The following is a 12,779-nucleotide window of genomic DNA, read 5'->3' as shown; positions in this document are numbered from 1 at the left end:
AAATATATGCAAATAAACATAAATACACACACACACACACATCATCTAAACCACTTATCCTTCAGGGTCGCGGTGGGGTGCTGGAGCCTATCCCAGCTGTCATTGGGCGGAAGGCAGGATACACCCTGGACAGGTCGCCAGTCCATCACAGGGCAGACAGACAGACATATACATTCACACACACATTCACACCTAGGGGCAGTTCAGCATGTCCAGTCAGCCTGACTGCATGTCTTTGGACTGTGGGAGGAAACCGGAGTACCCGGAAACCCATGCAGACACGGGGAGAACAGGCAAACTCCACACAGAAATGACCCTGGTCGCCCGGCCAGGAATTGAACCCAGGCCCTTCTTGCTGTGAGGCGACAGCGCTACCCACTGCGCCACCGTGCCGCCCAACATAAATACAGCAAAAAGTAAAAATTATTTCTACACAGAAATTCCTATGCAGTACTGTACATGTTTTAGGCCCAAACCTTAACCTTGTACCAAAACCATAGTAAAAAAAGTTTCAAGCACCAGGCATCATTCATAATTATTCGTAATAATTTCTGTAAGGTAGCTTTTGGAGACATTATACACTGGACGTCTGGTTCCTATGACCACCACTGTGAATAATTCTGATGCTTCTGTGTCTACAGAGTGGAGCGTTTCACATTAAACCTCTCTAAATTACTTTGTTTACGTTACAATGATTTAATTATGGAGAACGTTTGATAAATTGGTGGAACTCTTTCCACCCTTTAATTTGAGACAGTTTTATTCAGTCTTGGTGGCTGCTCTGTTCTCTAATCTGCTCTCTCGCTTGCTCTCTCTCACTGCATCTCACTACATTTTTCCTTTGTCAGCCAAGGTCAGGTCTAAATCATTTTGATGTGTGTAGAGAGGAGGGCGAATGTGAATGATGGGTGCTATAAAGCCTGTCTGTGGAGTTATGACTCCCTAGACATGAACAGCTAAAACAAGAATGTAGCAGCATCGTCTAATGTGTGCAAGTGTGTGTGTTGATGCTTTCTGATGCTGTGAAATTTCTGTCATTTCAGCATCCTGCTGGACGAGGACGGCCACATTAAGCTGACAGGTTTGTAATGCCAGATTGCTGTGCTTCACTTTCTGCCTCAGCTGCCATGCTGGGTGCCTGCTGTATCTCTGCCACCAGTGACTGTATATATGATCATGTATGCGCATATTAATGCACATTTTACGTTTTTTTTTCCCCGATACAAGAGTTGTAAGATATATACTGTGTTGAATTGAATAGAGAGAGGTTTTATGTCATAAAAAATGTGATATCAGATATAAATTGTAACAGTTTCCACTGTTATTTTAAAAGCACTCGAGGGTCTCCAAAACCTTGTGTCTTAATTATACTTAATTATAGAGAATATTTGCCTTTTCTGGTATGACTTGGTGTACCGTACTTTTTTCTTTTTATTGCCTTTGTTGTGTAGCCTTAAGCTTACTAACTAGCAAGCTAGCAGAGTAAAATAATGAAGTTGTAATCAGCAGTAATGTATAAAAGTTTAAGTAGTTTGCTACCTAAAACCCATCGTGAATATAGCAAATAGAATGTTTTTGAATGGTTAACATTTTAAGGCCTCTTATCGCTCTGGCTTATAAACGGCTTTCTCTGCCAAACAGCTTTTCTCTGGGTTCAAACGTGTGTAAGGTTGCAAAGATCTTTAGGTAAATTCTGCTACTGAAGTCGACATGTTCATCTGGTCCCTCATCCCCTGAGCTAATAAAGTAATGGAACAACCCTTTAGATGACGTCAGAGATTACCCCAATGGGAAATGACAAGGCCAAGTATGACGAGAGCAGTATTAGGACGGGTAGCAAGACAGCATATTTGGCCTCATTCTCTGTGGATAGGTAGAATGGTCTTCCTTGCCCCCTCCATCACTCAGCACAATGCTAGCTAAAACAGGCATCTGTTAGCTAACATAACAGAATTAGCAGTTAGCCTGCATGTTGAACTGTACAAAGACGCTAAGTTAGCGGCAGTTTGAAAAGATGCAGTGGTGCTTCATGTGACTGAGAGAAAGCAGTGCTAGACTTCACCCTCTCAGCATTGGTAGCATCGTGTGATGGGGACCCAGCTGGCAGGTGAAATAGGCCACAGTTAAACTGATGGTAAAAATTCCAAAATAAACTCACTATTATGTACCTAAAAGAGAACCCCTAAAGGTACGAAAGGTTTCCTGCACTTGTAACCATTTCTAAGAAAATTACACGTTTGGCAGTTGGACATTGACAAAAACAAAAGTAATTTTTCACCACAGTATGATACATTTTAATATGTATATTGTCATTTGATGGCTCACAGGAACACAGGCACATTCATGACCACATAAAGAACTTTAAATTGTGAATAAAGAATCTGTAATTTAATCATATCATAGAAACCTCAGTTTTCTTGTAGTATAAACATTGTTAAAGTTTTAAAATAAAGTATACCATTCACTCTGCGGTCCACACAGTCAGCATATGAAAACTAAGACGCAAAAGCAGCCTGTTTTGAATTCCCTGTTTTTGCGATGTCACAAAAAAACATCAATTTACATACATCTGCCTATTTAACAGCAGTTCAGCCCAGCCCTCTCATGCTGAAGTTATGAAGAGTGTTTCAGCCCATGCTGCTTTTGGAACAGGGCACAATACAGTGCAGCCAAACATTTACATATATCAGTCTTAAAGGCACAGTAACAAGCAGCCTCTTTTATTCTAAGGGATAAAGAGAAATTGGAAAGTGGTCATACACAAAACCACCCAAATGTTAAAAGGACATTAAAAAGAAAAATGTAGAATATGGGCCCATTCAAAAGTAATGGGATACACATAGTCCAGTACAGCATGCTTTTGTTATTTAATACTTGCATGCCCACCTTTGGCCCAGATAACCATGTTCATATAATATAAAAAGCTCTCCAATAATTTCACATTAAATGAAAGCTGGATAACAGCCATTTGCTGCTCCTTTTGTCAGTGCAAGAGTTAGCATATGAATGTGTGTCGCCCTCGATTAGTAAGACTTTTATTCACCAAATCTTTTCCACCTCTTTTTTTTCAATGAATTTTAATTATTATTATTGTTATCGCACTGCAGTGGCACATTGTGACATTTGCAATAAAAGGCGGCCTATAATCTTTCAGCTCTGATGTGTTATCCCTTGGCAGAGTTTACTCTTGTAGCATAGAGTGAACTCATCTAGTGTCTTATAGTAAAAATATCTGGCTATTTATTTTTTTTGAATAGATGCACAATGATATATTGTATACTACAAGATATCTCCAGTTAGAGAGGGAGTCCCATTCTTCTAGGCAATAGCGAATTGATATTAAAATATACAAAGTAAAAAAAAAAGAATCTGAATAATATTTTTGTATTTGGAAGCATACTTTGCCAAAAAGACTGTGTGTGTGTGTATGTTTCAGACTTTGGGCTCAGTAAGGAGTCGATTGATCACGAGAACAAGGCCTACTCTTTCTGCGGGACAGTGGAGTACATGGCGCCAGAAGTGGTCAACCGCAGAGGCCACACCCACAGCGCTGATTGGTGGTCGTATGGTGTGCTCATGGTAAGGGGCAGGGCTTCCTGCCCTGTTTTTTTTTGGATTGGTAGTCTTTGTGTTCAAAAATACTCATGGTTGTCAACATGGTTGTCAACTGTTCACCAGCCATTGTTTTTGCTCTCTGTCTCCAGTTTGAAATGCTAACTGGAACACTCCCCTTCCAAGGCAAAGACCGTAAGGAAACCATGACCATGATTCTAAAGTGAGTGCTGCAGCTGCATCTTCACTGCCCAGGGAGGGATTTGTCCTATATTGTATTCTAAACGCTAAGCTGTGTTTGAGTGGCTGGGGGTTAGCTTAGGCAGCAGCTGAATGCCTGCAGCATTGCTGTAATGGAGGTTGTGGCCACGGTTCAGCTGACACTGCTACTGAGCCCCAGCGCCCTACACTTAACCTACAATAAACCTAGAATAAAGGCAAAGCCACTCAAAACACACTCAGTCTACTCATGCTTGCTGTAATGGTTTGATGTGAATAAGCTAGCAGTGAATAATTCTGTCGGGGGGGTAGCTGCTGATAATAATTAAGCGTCCCAGGCCTGGCGAGAGGCTGATCTATGGGTGATAAGCTGTGGTAGTGGGGTTTTAGTGGTCTGTCAGCAGCTCTCCAGAATGCAGGGGCTGGATTAGATTTCTGTAATATGCTGATAAGAGATGCCTTGTGTCAGGAGGAACCACACCACCCCGCACTATAAACGGCACTTTGACTGGAAGGCAGAATATGCTTGTTTTTTAAGCATGATATCACTCAAAAGTTTGGGGACACTTTAAACTGTTTTCAATACAAATGATCATGTTGGTCAGTTTACAATAACTTAACATACTGTATTAAAGGACTTGCCTGGTTTATTTCGAGGTCAGCGGTGTCGCATGTTTTTGTGACATGGTTTTGACAGACCCATCTTGGAAATAATCCCAAACATATTAGGAAATGGTTTTATAGTAACTGCCTATTTTTCTTACTTAACTGAAGAGTAGCAGCTAAAAGCTAAAGCTGTGAGAGGCCATGTTTCAGTGATTTTTTTTCACAGTTAAGAAGTATTGTGAATAGTGGCAAACAGCATCAAAATACAGTATAATAAAATACATCAGTGTTCAGGAAGTAATTATGTTTACTTTAAATAATAAGCACGATCCTTAAATCAAACAAGGTAGTTGGATAACAGTATGTTATCGTTGCCTAGGAATTTGCTGGTTATTCCATGAACAGTGTTATAGTTTTAATAAATTGATGCACTGAGTTCAGGTAGTGTGTATGTTGAGCATTTTACACTGGTTTTGTACGTGGCTCAGCCAATCAGATTTTAGAACGAACTGTTTATGATTAAAATTTCAAAAGGAAAGTGTCTGCAAACTTTTGACTGTCAGTTCTTTGTGCTTGATGGCAGCTGTAAAGTAGGGATTGGCAATATGATTCATGATATTATGATAAAATATATCATAATAGGCTTTTCTGAGCGTGCCATAGATACTGTCCATGCTTAAAGGTACTGTCATTACAAAGAGTATTGCTAGTCCTGTTTAATTGCAGTGCAGTATATGAAACCTTATACAAAAATCACTGTACTTTTTATAGCACTACTGGTTCTTTTTTGTCTGTTCCAACCTATCAAACCTCACAAAAATGAAATGTCATGATATGCATTGGAGGGCAATAAGGCAGCTGTGCCTTACTGACTTCTCTGCATACTTTCATTAACCTGTGCTGAGGTACATGGGTGACAGGTGATTTTTTTTCTTTTGTTCTTTTGTTCCCCTGCCCTGACCTGACCTGCCCTGCTGTCCCTGGTCCCTGCCGGCTGCTTTCTGTAGGGCCAAACTGGGCATGCCTCAGTTCCTCAGCACTGAGGCTCAGAGTCTCCTCCGCAACCTGTTCAAACGCAACCCCTCCAACAGGCTGGGTAAGCAGTGCACTCATACATTTACGCTGACTAATGGTTCACTCTTCAGTATTGCAGTATTAAATGTTAACTTCCGAGTGTTACACTGTAGCTGAAATAGAGCCACAGCTGTCAAATATTGTTTGCACAGGCGCTGGTCCAGATGGGGTCGAGGAAATAAAGAGGCATCAGTTTTACGCTTCCATTGACTGGAATGTAAGTGTGTGTGTATGTGTGTGTATGTGTGTGTGTGTGTGTGTGTTTGTGTGTGTTTGTGTGTGTGTGTGTGTTACATCAGCACAGTATATCTTACATTTTTAATTGTTATCAGCATATTGGCCAACTAATAAAACATTTTAGTCTGTGCTCATCCTGGCAAAATACATTGATGATGACAATGATGAGGATGATGACCAGATAAGTTTTTGTAGGTGTTTCAAATTATCAGGCCATAATGTGATCCACTAACAAAAATCCCTTAAAAAAGCTTTAAAAAAATCATTGGTTAAATTAATTCAGGCCTGTTGTGAAAAGAATTGTTCAGGGAAAAATCAAATGTACACAATTTTCTACCTACTCCAGATGTAGTCAATCAGCCAAGACACATTTGTTGTCCAAATTTAGCTTCTTTACTTTAACACTGTTAACATACACTAGAAGTCAACACCCCAAGTTTTTTCTGTAAATATGTCCCCAAAACTTCTCTCACCTCATTCAAACCACATCCTGGTCTTCATTAAGGTCATGCAGTCCTGTAGCTGTTTTTTAAGACACAGTATGACTTAACATGAAAATGAACAAAACTTCACTGTGTAGCCGAACGCTTAGGGCAGCCACTTCAGACAACCAGAATCACTTTATTTCCTTAACTCAGTTTGATGGCATTCTCTGGAAGCCCATTCCTGCCAGGTAGAGGAGCAAAATTAGCACTTTTTTGTTTTGTTTTTTTCTTCTTTACTGTCTGTGGCAGTTTGACAGTATGTCTAAATGTTGACTTAATATCTCAAATCTTGTTTTCTCAAAATGTTGACTTAGCATCTCAAAATAATCACTTATTTACTTAAAATTTTCACTTCAAAATAATGATTTTTTATTTTAAGAAAGTAATTATTTCGACATAGTAAGTCAATATTTTTGCATACTGCTTTCAGAAAAAGAGAAGGACTGGCAAGAATGGGCTCCATGATTTTGAACTTACATTTGTAAATACAGTCTATCCTCACCATCACTGCTGTTTTACTAAAGTGTTTATTTAAAGATTAGATTGCATAGCATAACAGTTTTGCTTTGAAGCAAATACATGAAAGTATGGTTATAAATTCATGGAAAAAGATTTTATGTGGCTAAAAATTATACTGTTTTTAGCTAAAGTAGCCTTGTAGCTCTTACCTTGTAGGTAAGTGGCAAAATTTGGACACCAAACATGTCTTGACTGACCAACATCTGGAGTAAGTGGGGAAAAAAAATCTAAAAAATCTTAACAATGTCATACAGATTCACTAATGTGGTTTTCGGAATATTGCAAAGCATATTACAGTCGCAATGTGTAGAAATATAATCACGTGATATTTTGCTGTGCAGCACCTAGAATGGTTGATTTCAGCAGTGCTGCCACCATTGCTTGTTGGTTTAATGTGTATCATCGGTTCTTCATCCCCAGAAATTATTTAGGAGAGAGATTCAGCCGCCCTTCAAGCCTGCCTCCGGGAGACCGGATGACACGTTCTACTTTGACCCGGAATTCACAGCTAAAACTCCCAAAGGTACCGCAATAGAACAGCCGCTTAACCTCGTGTTTGTTTTCCCACTTGGTCTTCGTGAGAAATAGGCTTTTTTGACAATTTGTAACATTGCTCCAGACAAATGGATAACAGAGCAAAGCACATTTACTTACTCATAAAACTTTATCTGTGGTGGCTGTTAAACAGGATGGTTCATGAAGAGCTCAGAAATCTATCTGCTTGTGTCTCTGTGTAGACTCACCAGGTGTGCCCCCTAGTGCCAATGCCCATCAACTCTTCAGAGGCTTCAGCTTTGTGGCCATCAGCTCAGAAGAGGAGACCCAACCACTGCAGAGTAACATGAGCACCATAGTGCAGGTATATACACTGAGCACAGGTGAATTACAGTTAAAGACCATACCATCATGTATGAGGGAGGGTCTTTGAGCTGGCTGAATGTCTATCTCGATGAGGGGGGGGCGGTTGGTGAAACATCATATTATTGGTTATTTTAGTTTTCTCCTCTTGCTGGTACATTATTATGCAATATACATGTACAAAGCATGTCCTATGAATAACATTCCACTGTACAATGAATGACCAGTGTAGTTTTGTTGTATATGCTGTGCATCAGTTGTAGTGATGTACCACACAGTAATATTAAGTGTGAAAAGCACTGACCGTGCCAAATTGTGGTCAGTCATACTTGAGAAGTGTAATAAAAATGTACAGAGGCATATGTTGGGGGGTGCATATAGTCAACTTTTGGTTAAAAAAATTCTTAAAAAATAAAATAACTCAGTGGATGATGGCTCGGCAGCACCTTATTTGGATAGTACACATAACACAATGTATTATATTGACTAATTTTCACTAACCCTAACCCTTAATCTTAACCCAACACCTAAACCCTCACAGTGGTCAAAACCCTAACAATATTGACAATGAATTGATTTTCACCAGATAGTTTGTTAACAATTTGAACATCGGTAGATAATCTGTAGAAGACTGTAGTGTACTATCCAAATAAAGTGAGGCCATTGACTGTAATGCAGAGACTATAACCCATACAAGCTGAAACCAGCCAGAATGATGATCTCTTGTTTTTGGGTGTTCTTCATAAGGTTTCTTCCCCATCCTTCCTGTCTCAGGAAGTTTTTGTCGTCACTGTCTTTTTTCCACAAAGGGTTTCCAGTCTGGACCTCTGCAGAGCTCCTTTGTGACAGTACCTATTTTTGAAAGCCTCTGGGCAATTAAAAACGAAGCTCAAATTAGGACTCTGCAATACGGACGAAATACTGGAATTACAATTCAATTGCTTGTAATGTGTAAAAATTGCATTGCTCAGTCAATAATGTGAAGGCTAAAGACTGTCCTTAATTACTACTGAGTATCGGAAAAATAAACCAACATGCATGCTTGATTCAAAATCTAGGCTGGTGATTGGCTGTCTTAATTATATTCCGTATGCCTGCTATTAACAGCAGCACATCTTGATTAGCCTACAATCTGTTGAGGTCAGTAAATATACCAACTTCCAGCACCTCACTGTTATTTCAGGTTTAACCCACAGCCACTTTCAACTGGTAGTTTTTGGAAAAAGCTTCGTTCAAAAGTCAACATTAAAGTAAAGGTGTCAGCCTGTGTGTAGACTCGCCAGGTTTGCTCCATAGTGAATTTCTGAATGATACCCATCCCTAATCTTGATCCATCACCGCACAGAAACACTCATCTGGGACTGTGATTGGTCAGTGTGGTTGGAGGGTATTTTCAAGTTGCAGCCTTCTACAGTATCAGTACCAGTATCACAATACGATTGACAAACGATACCTTGTGCAGGCCTAGTTTGAACTATCTGAGTTGTACAGACAGTGGCTGTTTGTGTTTGGGTGAGGTTTTACACCTGGTTACTCTCTTCAATGCAGCACCTCCACAGAAACACGACTCAGTTCAGCGACTCATACGAGGTGAGAGAGGACATCGGGGTCGGCTCGTACTCAATCTGCAAACGCTGCATTCAGAAAAGCACGGGCATGGAGTACGCTGTCAAGGTGACCACTCGTTTATATGACAAATGTATGAGTGAATGAATGGATGTTTTTTAAACGAAATAAACACACTGACTATTTTGTGTACATTTCACAACCAGATCATCAACAAGGCCAAAAGGGATCCTACAGAGGAGGTGGAAATTCTGCTACGCTATGGCCAGCACCCCAACATCATCACCTTAAAAGACGTAAGTGTCTAGAGGAACAAACAGCACTTTGTGTTGCTCTTAGGGACAAAATATTGCATGTTTTATGTCCTTTAATTTCAACATTTTGCAATTTCTGCTATTTCATTAATTGAGATGTGAACAAAGGCACTGTAGAGAAACTTGCTGACTGACAGTTGTGGATATAGGAACCAGAAGTGGCAATGTCTAATTTACACATAGCCATTTTATTTATTATCCAAAATGACCAGTGAACCCACATGCCCAGTGGTTTAAATGTGTAACATTGATAATAATAGTAAAATAGTGATAATTCTAAAAAAAGTTTTCTTTGGGTGCTTTTTTAACCTTGCAGTGTATCTCTCCAGCATTAAACTTGGATGGCCGGTTCCTACCACCACCACTGTGAACAATTCTGATTCACTAAGTTTCTCTAGACTGGAACATTTCATATCAAACCACTCTGAATTACTTTACATGTTGATTTATTTATGCTGAATTTAAAAAATGTGGAATTCCTCTTTAAGAGAGATAGGAAATGCAATACCCAAAACGCCACAATGGGGTGCAGTTGCTTTGGGCAAATTGAGTAAATAATGTAATGTGAACCAGCAGTTACTGTCCTTCGAGAATGTTTACAGCCTAATATATTAGATTAGCCATCATTTATATTCATTTGGCATCATGATAAGCTTCGTATTTCAAATAGGTTTCCATACATTGGTAGAGGCCAGACCAATCCTGAATGCATTTTAGCATTTCTGGTGTCCAGTCAAGGTCATATTCTGTTAAAGTGCATACTGGATTACATTATAGGTCTCATTAAAAAGGTCTGAGCTGAGATGCACAGGAAGAAATGCAGGCATGGTGCAGTTATTTGTATGGCTAAAAGAGCATAATGGCTCTGAAACATCCATAGTGTATACATAATGCTGACTGGGACAGGGACAGAAGTGTGACCAGTGTGACCAAAAATGGAATAGAAAAGGTGTAAAAAAGTATCGGTGCATCTGCTTTGTTGCTGGAATGTTAAAATCTACACTATATGGCCAAATGTATGTGGACACCCCACCTAACTATTGAATTGAGCTGTTTCAGCCATACTCATTGCAAACAGGTGTATAAAAAGCAGTAGAATGGGTCGTATTGAAAAGGTCAGTGACTTTAAACGTGGCACTGTCATAGGATGCCACTTTTGCCACAAGTCAGTTTGAGAAATTTCTGCCCTGCTAGATCTGCCCTGGTCGACTGTAAGTGTATTTATTGGGAAATGGAAGAATCTAGGAGTGACAATAGCTCAGCCATGAAGCGACAGATCAAACTCACAGAGTGGGGCTGCTGTGTGCTGAAGCATGTAGCATGTACAAGATGCAAGATCCTCTGTTGCATCACTCACTACAGAGTTCTGAACTGTGTCTGTAAGCAACATCAGCACAAGAACTTCACTTCGGGGGCTTCATGGCCGAGCAGCTTCACACGTGTGTAATGCCAATTGACTGCTGGAGTGGTGAATCAAGCTTGAGTGTGATGGACGAATCTGGGTTTGGTGGATGCCAGAAGAACACTACCTACTGGAATGCATAGTGCCAACAGTAAAGGGGGATGTTTTTCAAGGTTTGGGCCCCTTAGTTCCATCCATCCATCCATCCATCCTCTAAACCGCTTATCCTTCTGGGTCGCGGTGGGGTGCTAGAGCCTATCCCAGCTGTCATTGGGCGGAAGGCAGGATACACCCTGGACAGGTCGCCAGTCCATCGCAGGGCACCCTTAGTTCCAGTAAAGGCTAATGTTAATGCTACAGCATACAAGATTTTCCATATTAATGCTCATGGTTTTGGAATGGGATGTCCGACAATCACATATAAGTGTCTTTGTCAGTTGTCCACATACTTTTGGCCATAAAGTGTATCATAATATTATTCAATAAAGTATCACACAGCACAGTTTTTGGCCAGAGTAAAAATGCTTGTAGTTATTTTACAATGTAAAAAATGTAAAAATATTGTTTATATTCTGCTGTTGAGTATACACTTATTTGAAAGACCTACCTTGTAGCTCAGTCTTACTGGTGTACAGTGAGAGACTGTAGTCCATTTGTTGTCATGAATAATCTGTGTCAGACCTTCAACAATGGTCAGTTTCTGACCACAGAGCCACTGTGGATATTTTTAGGTGCTGGTCCACTCTTAACCCAGCAGTGGCACTGGTGTGTGGAAAACCACACATCAGATATGCTCAGACCAGCACCACACACACTACCACGTCAGTGTATGTGAGAATGACCCACCACCCAAATAATATCTGGACAGCTGTGGTTCTATGGTCAGAAACTGACCAATGATGAATGAAGTAGAGGGGAGCTGATAAAAAATGCAGCAACATGTGGGCTACAGTCTGTAATTGTACACCTATGTAGTAGACCTACCTATAAGGTAAGCAGATATCATTAAGTCGGCCAGTGAATGAACGTACAAGATACAGTTGTATGCAAATGTTTGGGCACCCTTGGTCAAATGATGTTTTGTCGATTTTCTAAGTGAAAATAAGTTAACAAACCCTCTACAGAGAAGACACTTCTGCACATTTTAATGCACAATTATTTATTATTTACTTATTTTCACTTATTTGACCAGGGGTGTTTAAACTTCTGCATATGACTGTTGGTGTTTCTAAGGGCCACTGAATGGAGTTTTTGCCAAAATGATTTGATCAAAATGATTATACTGAAATTTAAGATTGAATGCATTGAATTATTTCCTGAAAAATTGTCAGATGTACGTCCTTACGGAAAAGTAGTTGAAAAAGGGAAAACACAGTTTTCCAATACGGTTGGTGTTGATGTTTGTCTCTGTGTGATGTGTTCGGCAGGTGTATGACGATGGCCGCTCAGTCTATCTGGTGACGGAGCTGCTGAAAGGAGGAGAGCTGCTGGATAAAATCCTCCGGCAGAAGTTCTTCTCTGAGAGAGAGGCCAGCGCAGTGCTCTACACCATCACTAAGACTGTGGAGTACCTGCACACGCAAGGGGTACGTATCCCCAACCCGACTGTAAATGGAGCAGCAGCATTTGCCATGCTCAAAAAATTCTGTTAGGACTCCGCTCCTGTTGCACTCCAGGTTTTCTGTTTCTTGCTCACCACTCACGCATGTGAATTCCATTTTCCATTTTACACTATATATTTATATAATGTTGCGTTAGGAAGATATACTAGATAAAAATAACTTTAAGAAAAGGCCCACCTTTCTGAAATTATTTGAACAAAGAAACAATAATATTGTTTAGCCTACTTTGCATTTGACAAGAATCTCTTGTCATAGTTATGGCCTCCCCACACTCACATTTACCCCCTCCACTGATTTTGTTTTTAAAAATTTGTATTTTTGATTG

General features: G+C 40.0%; 1 protein-coding gene across 4 annotated transcripts in view; it reads left to right on the top strand.

Moving 5' to 3' along the window:
• Positions 1–12,779, top strand: part of rps6ka3b (ribosomal protein S6 kinase, polypeptide 3b) — a 77,724-nt gene that overhangs the window by 59,290 nt on the left and 5,655 nt on the right. For all 4 annotated transcript variants that reach the window (XM_036558437.1, XM_036558435.1, XM_036558438.1 and 1 more), the window contains 10 exons: positions 1,044–1,081; positions 3,437–3,579; positions 3,705–3,775; positions 5,385–5,473; positions 5,604–5,668; positions 7,113–7,215; positions 7,430–7,551; positions 9,099–9,224; positions 9,323–9,412; positions 12,260–12,418. In XM_036558437.1, the coding sequence (XP_036414330.1) occupies positions 1,044–1,081; positions 3,437–3,579; positions 3,705–3,775; positions 5,385–5,473; positions 5,604–5,668; positions 7,113–7,215; positions 7,430–7,551; positions 9,099–9,224; positions 9,323–9,412; positions 12,260–12,418 (1,006 nt within the window). The remainder of the gene's footprint in view (positions 1–1,043; positions 1,082–3,436; positions 3,580–3,704; positions 3,776–5,384; positions 5,474–5,603; positions 5,669–7,112; positions 7,216–7,429; positions 7,552–9,098; positions 9,225–9,322; positions 9,413–12,259; positions 12,419–12,779) is intronic.

Source organism: Colossoma macropomum, unplaced genomic scaffold (genome assembly GCF_904425465.1).
Source record: "Colossoma macropomum unplaced genomic scaffold, Colossoma_macropomum, whole genome shotgun sequence".
Classification (NCBI taxonomy): domain Eukaryota; kingdom Metazoa; phylum Chordata; class Actinopteri; order Characiformes; family Serrasalmidae; genus Colossoma; species Colossoma macropomum.
Note: the sequence above shows the minus strand (reverse complement) of the source record. Positions and strands in the feature narration are given on the sequence as shown.